The sequence below is a fragment of the Silene latifolia genome, chromosome 1 (assembly GCF_048544455.1).
Source record: "Silene latifolia isolate original U9 population chromosome 1, ASM4854445v1, whole genome shotgun sequence".
Taxonomy (NCBI): Eukaryota; Viridiplantae; Streptophyta; class Magnoliopsida; order Caryophyllales; family Caryophyllaceae; genus Silene; species Silene latifolia.
In genome coordinates this window covers 18,196,531-18,204,069 of record NC_133526.1, presented here as the reverse complement: position 1 = coordinate 18,204,069, position 7,539 = coordinate 18,196,531, and the positions used below count along the sequence as shown (strand labels likewise).

The following is a 7,539-nucleotide window of genomic DNA, read 5'->3' as shown; positions in this document are numbered from 1 at the left end:
ATTCCAAGTTCCAATATCTGGTACCGTACACCCAAGCCCTCACCACACACCGGCAACACTGAGTCCACCATTACTAATTAAAAGGGCTCAGGAATTAGTATTAAGTTTTCTGGTGCCTAGTTATCATACATGCGATAATCGACTTTGAATTGAGCAAGTTTTTTGTTACTATTAAAATAGAACAAAGAACTTCCCCGAATTCAAGGTTAATGGCGAAAAACATAGATTCCGTCAAATTTTGGAAGTTAAGAAGGTAACGATGGCAATTCATAATGGAAGCAAAACTGAAACATTCACTAATTTCAGAATCATGGTATAGCAAGTGCTCAATGTCAGCGTTCAACGCTCTCAGCAAAACATCAACAACAAAACATCACGCCAAGACTCTTAAACCTGCTTCTTATTACGACATGAAAACAAGGGTCCCTCTGCACTTTCTTCCTTCAAAACCTGAAATTCCTTCAGTAAACTTAGTAGGGCTCAACAGGTACACGGAAGTTAGCTCCAGCATAAATAGCTTCTGCACCGAGCTCCTCTTCAATACGCAAGAGCTGCACAACATAAACACAGGTATCACACTCCTGTTCTCAATAATTGTAAACTACTGTCACTAGTAAAAAGTGGAGCCAGATTTTAGAGAATATGGAGTTTTCTGGACTCTCTGTCATTAATCGCTTTCAAATTTGAGGTCTTTAAACTAAAAGAAATGTACTTTCTCTCCGATTTCTGCAGTCATCTTAGCATAATGCTCCCGGTCATCCTGGTCAAAGTGAACTAAGACCCCAAGGAATTGAACATAGCTCACCCAAAGTGAACTAGGCCTACTACGGAGTATGGTATACTGGTACAGACGATGGAGCAGTTTATTGTATATTACTATATGGTCTAGTATCAGTTGATTACACATCGGCTCCGTCAAATATCAGCCTATCAGGTCTCTAAAAGGTATCGGCCTACGATAGTGTATCAGCCTGAGTTCTAATACGATAATGGCATGATAAGAATATAGCACAGTCAATTGCACGTTAAAAAGCTAGGTTATGACCCTCAAGCTGACCTGGTTGTATTTAGCTAGACGCTCAGATCTGCAAGGAGCTCCGGTTTTGATTTGGCCCTGTTAAGGTATAAATGGTTAAATAATACACGTGAAAAATAAAATTAAAACTACAGTAAAGATGGCAGAATAGATGAATACCGTGGAGAGACCCACAGAAAGATCAGCAATAAAGGTGTCCTCGGTTTCACCACTGCAATAAATAGTCATCAAGCATTAAATCAACTCCTTTAAAGACAACAAAACTACCAGTTTGTTTCAACACTCAAAGGATCGATTGTCAAACCTGCGGTGACTAGCCATCACACCCCATCCAGCCTTCTTGGACATCCTCACAGCCTCAATACTTTCGGTCACAGACCCAATTTGGTTAACCTTGAGAAGAAGTGCATTGCAAGACTTTTCATTAATGGCCTTGCCAACCCTCTGCAACGATTAAATAAGTTATTAGCTTATTGCTGTTAGTTATAGTCAGTAACTTATCCACATGAATAGCGGCTTGCTTACCTTGGGGTTGGTGACCAAGAGATCGTCTCCAACAATTTGTACTTTCTCTCCGATTTCTGCAGTCATCTTAGCATAATGCTCCCAGTCATCCTGGTCAAAAGGATCTTCAATTGACACAATGGGGTACTCGGACACAAATGACTTGTAAAGATCCTTTAGAGCTTCACCGGAGATCCTTTGTGACCCATCATTGTTCTGTAAATAACAGTAACTTCCATAAAAACCACGAGAAAACAATATATGAACATCGGAAAAAAAAATTAACCAATTGTGAAAGGCAGCTCAATTAGTCAAACATACGTCTTCCTTGAAGTTTAAGTCATAAGTCTTGTCTTCCTTGTAGAACTCAGAAGCAGCAACATCCATCCCAATAACCACCTGAGTGTGATAACGTATAAAGATTAATCATTCCATCTAATTTCTCGAGTTAGATGTGACATAACTACCGCTAGCGAGAATATTTACCTTGCCAGTGTATCCGGCCTTCTCAATGGCTGTCTTGAGCAACTCAAGACCTTCCTTGTTCTCCTGAATAGCCAAAGATAAAGCGTGAGTACAGCAATACAAAGCAAGATCACAAACAAAAGCATAAATGACGACGAAGGCAGTGGTCAAACCTGGATATTAGGAGCAAAGCCGCCCTCATCACCAACATTGGTTGCATCTTGGCCATACTTCTTCTTGATCACACTCTGAAATTCGCAGCATAACCCACAAAATCATTAAGTACACACAGCAAAACAAAAGCACATTGAACTACTTGTATTAAGTGATAGTGGACTGCAGATCATTAACTAAGACTGTATAAATGAATAAAGTGCAAATTGCCCATTCCAAATGATCTTCATAATGTGATCAGTAGTTTTAAAAATAGCATCCTATAAAAGTGAATTTAGAAGGACGATGCATGGCAAGCTCGTCCTTAATGTGTTTAAAATTAATCACTCACTAATCTCGAAAGCTAGCGCACGACGACATAGAAGTGATGGAACTATCAACTTTTCCAATAAAATTTCTTAGCAAATATACAGTGACTATGAGAATAAATGCATGGATTAGAAAGAAATATAAGCTCATAACTACCTTCAAATGGTGGTATACTTCACTGCCCATTTTCATGGCTTCCTTGAATGAAGAAGCTCCAATAGGAAGAATCATGAACTCCTGCATGGCAAGCTTGTTGCCAGCATGGGAACCACCGTTGATGACATTAAAAGCTGGGACTGGCAAGACCATCTTCTTGTTACCAGCGAGCTCAGCAATGTGCTGTATCAAAATGAATACAAGACATTATTACTCAGATGAACAGGAGAATTCAGAAAAGCAGCATTAGAGAGCAAACAAGCTTATGTACCTTGTACAATGGAATTTTCTTGACTTGGGCTCCAGCTTTGCAGACAGCAAGGGAAACAGCCAAGATGGCGTTTGCTCCCAACTGCAGAGAAAGGAACATTTTCAAAGTTGTGAGAAAAGAAAACCGACAATCAAATCATACATTAGGCCTAAGTCAAGTAATAAGATACAATGATGAACACAGTATTTACCTTCTGCTTGCACCATCCCCACTCATTGACAGTTCCATCGAGTTGTTGAACCATGAAGTTGTCAATTTCAGTCTGCTGAGTTGGGTCCTGTGGAGAATAATACAAAAGGATATAAAAAATCAAAACAAACATCATAGCTACACCCGAACCATAACAAATAATTTGCATGCGAAAAATATTAAAGCTAAATAATCTTTTGAAAGTGCTGAACTGATGATCTCAATTATTAGACACTCAAACAAAGCACTGAAAAGTGCATACCTTGCCAACCAACGCAGGGCCAATAATTTCATTTACATTCTTGACAGCCTACAAAAGCCAAACAAAACACTGTAAGCGGAAACAACTCCATTAATGGACAAAATGCAACACATTAGCGAAGAGGAAACCAAAAGTTACCTTAAGAACACCTTTTCCCATGAAGTCAGAACCTCCGTCCCTGAGCTCAAGAGCTTCATAGACTCCTAATATCACAAAACCACAGGATAATCTTTATGAATAACCGAGTTTACAAAGAACATAAGATCGCTTTAAACTATTTCAACCAGGGAAAACTCACCAGTGGATGCGCCACTAGGAACAGCTGCTCTAGCATAAGTTCCATCGTCTAGATGAACATCAGCCTAACATAATTAACCAACATTTCACAGTTAATTACCAACTAATTTAATCAATTATCAGTATCTCTTATCCTATAACAAAACTAACATATGAAAGCATCCACTTATGACTTATGACCTAATTCATCAAGGATCGCGGACTTCATATATTTGTTTGATCTGACCGCTGATAAAATGAATGCCGAGAATACAATAAAAATTACATATGAAAGCATCCATCCAGTTACGAATAATAATCATGGTCCCTTATAAATCGAGGAATTTAACAAATTAAACCGTCACTAACTCAAGCAAACAAAAGCAACTACTCACTAATTCAATGGAACACAAAACGTACCACCTTTTAGATTTCTTACTAATATCAATAAACTACTCCATAATAAGGAAATCTCTTTCTAAAAACCACAAATCTAATCTAATCATGAGGATACGGAACATTAATAGCTGCGTAAAAACAAATTTAGCAGTTTGTTAGACACGGAGTATAATAACAAATCAGCAACTATAAAATCAAAATAACTACTTCCTCTATATCAAATTATTTGTTTCCTTTTTATTGTTTTGTGACGGTATTTTAATCAAAGGTAAACAAATGAACTAGACTAAGGGATTACAATACTTCATCATGTGTGAATTGTGATAAAGTAAACCCTTGAATGAACACCTAAAGGCTAAAACGCATACTTTCTCCGTTCCAATGAATTTTATACATCTTTCAAAATCACACTCACATATTTTTAAAAACGTAAACAACTCAATGAAACGGACAAACATCTAAACGACAGTCATATTATACAAATTAAAACAATATCGTTCATAAAATTACGCATATCGGATTAATCAGACAGAAAACAGCCGAATAAAATCAATCGTGAAAATAAATGAAATCAAAACACATTTCAAAGCTAAAAATTATCATCGAACGATCTATAAATAAACGAATCAATGATGAATAACATCAAAACACACATCATAATTCAAAATAACATTAATCGCAAAAACAAATAAAAGTTCGATGAAAACGAGGAAGGAGAAAGAGAAGGAAGAACAACCTCAACGGTAGGGTTACCACGACTGTCGTAGATCTGTCGAGCTTTGACGTGCTTGATGGTAACCATGGTGTAGAGAAGGAGAAGATAGTACGGAGATTTGTTAGATGAAAAAGTAGTATGGAGAGATCTGTTAATGGAGAAGAGTTGTTGCAAATGTTGCGAATCGATTGCGAAGGTGGTTTACTTGTTTTTATAGGGATAGGGAAGTGTGGGGGAAAAGAAAGGGTACTGGTGGAAAATGAACGGTGATTGCACTTTCACCCAAAAAAATTTTATCGTATATTTTATGATAAATTTTTATAAAAAAAACTTTTATAAGATTTTCTTATGAAAAATTTAAGTGTAAACTTGTTTTACCTATGTAATGAAATAATCTTGTGAATATTTTTTTATTTATTTAATTTGTGTCTCAACGTAGACCTGACATTTGGGTTAATCGGGTCGTTAATTTCAAGTTTACAAAAATTTGGGTCTAATCAGGTCGGATCTTCTCGAGTTTGGGTACGATTTTGGAATAATGAAACTAATTGAGGGGGTGTTTGGTTCACGCGTGGGTATGGGTTTGGAATCGGGAATCATACCTGAGTGGTATCGGGTTGGAACTTGATACCTCATACCTTGTGTTTGGTTCAATTTTGAGGGTATGGGGTTAGAAATCAATCAAAGCTAAAAAAATCTTCAAAATATTATTTTTTTTAATAATAATTTTTATACTATTAAATCATGTAGATAAAATTTAATCAAATACAAATATAAAAATATTTTTTTTACAATTTTTTTTATCACTTTTTAATATCTCTAATTTGATACCATAGGTATCAATCTCATACCCACCCCCCCTCCATGGGTATGAGAAACTCATACCTCATGGGTATGAGGTATGGGTATAAAACCTTCATTTCCGTCAAACAAACACATGGTATGGGTTTGGATCATTCCAAACCCATACCTCATACCTATATTGGGTGAACCAAACACCGCATGAAGAGTTTTAATTGGTTGGGTTATAATGATTTGGAATATTCGGTATATTTTTGAATTTTTCGATTGTTAAGCTAGAAAAATTAGCCGCCCTTCTTTTAGTTGGGTTGATATTGACCGTTGATTTTGGGTTAATGTCGACATTGATTCTTTGATTGGTTAATTCTTGTTCAAGAAACTGTGAGTCTGTGAGTTGGTGGCTTGATTGATTGTTTGTGGGTCAAGAAATTTGTTATCTCCTTTTAGTTTATTTTGGGAAGGATGTCATAAAGTTGAGATGAAATCAATATAAATGGTGCAATGTATTCTTGCCATGATTTTTTTTTTTTTTGAGGAAAAATTCTTTGCCATGATTATGATTATATGTGTGCAATATAGTGTCTTATTCCCTTTATCTCGATTAGGGATAATAATGAGACGAGACAGCTCGCAAATAATTCGTGCTCGGCTCGACGAACTTGTGTGATTAAATAAGATATTGCTCATATTTTATAAAAATATTTTATCATGATTATATATTACTCCTACGGAATATCACCCACAGCCTAAGTACACGGCAGCCGGTGTGTGTAATATAATTGTAACGAATAGCTCACGGCAAAGGAACTACAATAAACTGTTGTGTAAGCGGGTTAGCAATATAATAGGATGATTTTTCGAAGTTTAGGGTAAGATACAATACCAACATAATAAATCCCGGAACCAATCAAGGGTTGATAGCACAAAACGACTTGTTGCATAAGCATGATGTTGCTGCTGCAATGGTCGAACTTCAGGCCCGCAACCAAAATAAAGCTTCCGAGCTTGTCACAGATTCAATAGCAGAAGACGAGGATTACAATCCCGAAAAGGAAGCCACTCCAGGCATTGATCTTATCAAGACACCACAGAAGAAACCAAGGAGGAGACGTTATCAACCGAAGGAGATCAGGGAAAACAAGCCTAAACGCACTCCAAAACCCAAGACCCCTAACCCAACTGATTCCAGAGATGCTCAAGTAAAGAGAAAGAGTGCCCGGAAGAGCAAACAGGGTCCATCTCCAACAACACCCTCTGCAGAAGCGGCTGAGCCAAAACCAACAGAACCACCGAGCAGATCCTGCAAAAAGTCCTGAAACTTTGACCTGAATGGTGAGCAACCAACTAATGAACGTCAAGACTCAGACAATTCCAGCCATCCTCTATATTCTATGCCGGAAGAGGGATTGATGCTCAAAAAACCCAATTGACAATTAGAGACTTCAATCATACGATGAGTCGGGAACTAAGTGAGTACATGTCGCTGCCTGTCAGAGAAAATCTAGACAGCTCACAGACCGACATGTATACTAAGAGCCCTTCCAGTTTGTCAAGGAAAATAGCCAAAAGTGTCACTAAAAAAGACTCACATTTAGCATCAAATCCCAACTTCAGCCCTTTTGCAAATTCTAGTGAAGGAATGCAAACCACAGGATCAAAGATAATTATGTTTTTTTTTTTTCTCACATACCATTTTCTATGATAGAAAAAAAATGCTAACTGTCTCTTCTTCCCCTGCTAACGAACAGGAGAATAGATCCACTAAGAAATTTAAAATGCATCAGTTAATAGCCGTTGCTTAGAGAGCCGTTGCTCTCTCCCTTATTTCCTCCCTCCTTTACATTATATTATAGCTGTTATATCGTATATTCCGTAAATAGATAGATTACCCTCTTGTATATATAGATAGTCTTGTAGCTATGTGTTAGGGATAAAAAACTACATTTTTTATTACCTATGACGTGGCCGACATTGATTGGAGG

General features: G+C 37.1%; 1 protein-coding gene across 1 annotated transcript; it reads right to left on the bottom strand.

Annotated features, from left to right (window-relative positions):
- Positions 1 to 273: 273 nt before the first annotated feature.
- LOC141600431 (enolase) lies at positions 274 to 5,068 on the bottom strand. The gene is made up of 15 exons (XM_074420671.1): positions 4,778 to 5,068; positions 3,665 to 3,728; positions 3,505 to 3,569; positions 3,367 to 3,414; positions 3,106 to 3,192; positions 2,916 to 2,996; positions 2,645 to 2,827; positions 2,179 to 2,253; positions 2,027 to 2,089; positions 1,862 to 1,939; positions 1,562 to 1,756; positions 1,341 to 1,480; positions 1,196 to 1,247; positions 1,058 to 1,114; positions 274 to 551 (listed from the first exon to the last, which is right to left on the bottom strand). Exons 1-15 carry the CDS (start codon positions 4,841 to 4,843, stop codon positions 471 to 473), a joined length of 1,335 nt encoding a protein of 444 aa, XP_074276772.1. The 5' UTR covers positions 4,844 to 5,068; the 3' UTR covers positions 274 to 470.
- Between the last annotated feature and the right edge of the window lie 2,471 nt (positions 5,069 to 7,539).

Coding starts and splice junctions, on each gene's coding strand:
- LOC141600431 (XM_074420671.1), bottom strand. CDS start 4,843: ATGGTTACCATCAAGCACGTCAAAGCTCGACAGATCTACGACAGTCGT. Junction 2,828..2,915: donor AGAAAATTCCATTGTACAAG/GTACATAAGCTT, acceptor ATTTTGATACAG/CACATTGCTGAGCTCGCTGG. Junction 552..1,057: donor GTCTAGCTAAATACAACCAG/GTCAGCTTGAGG, acceptor TATGTTGTGCAG/CTCTTGCGTATTGAAGAGGA.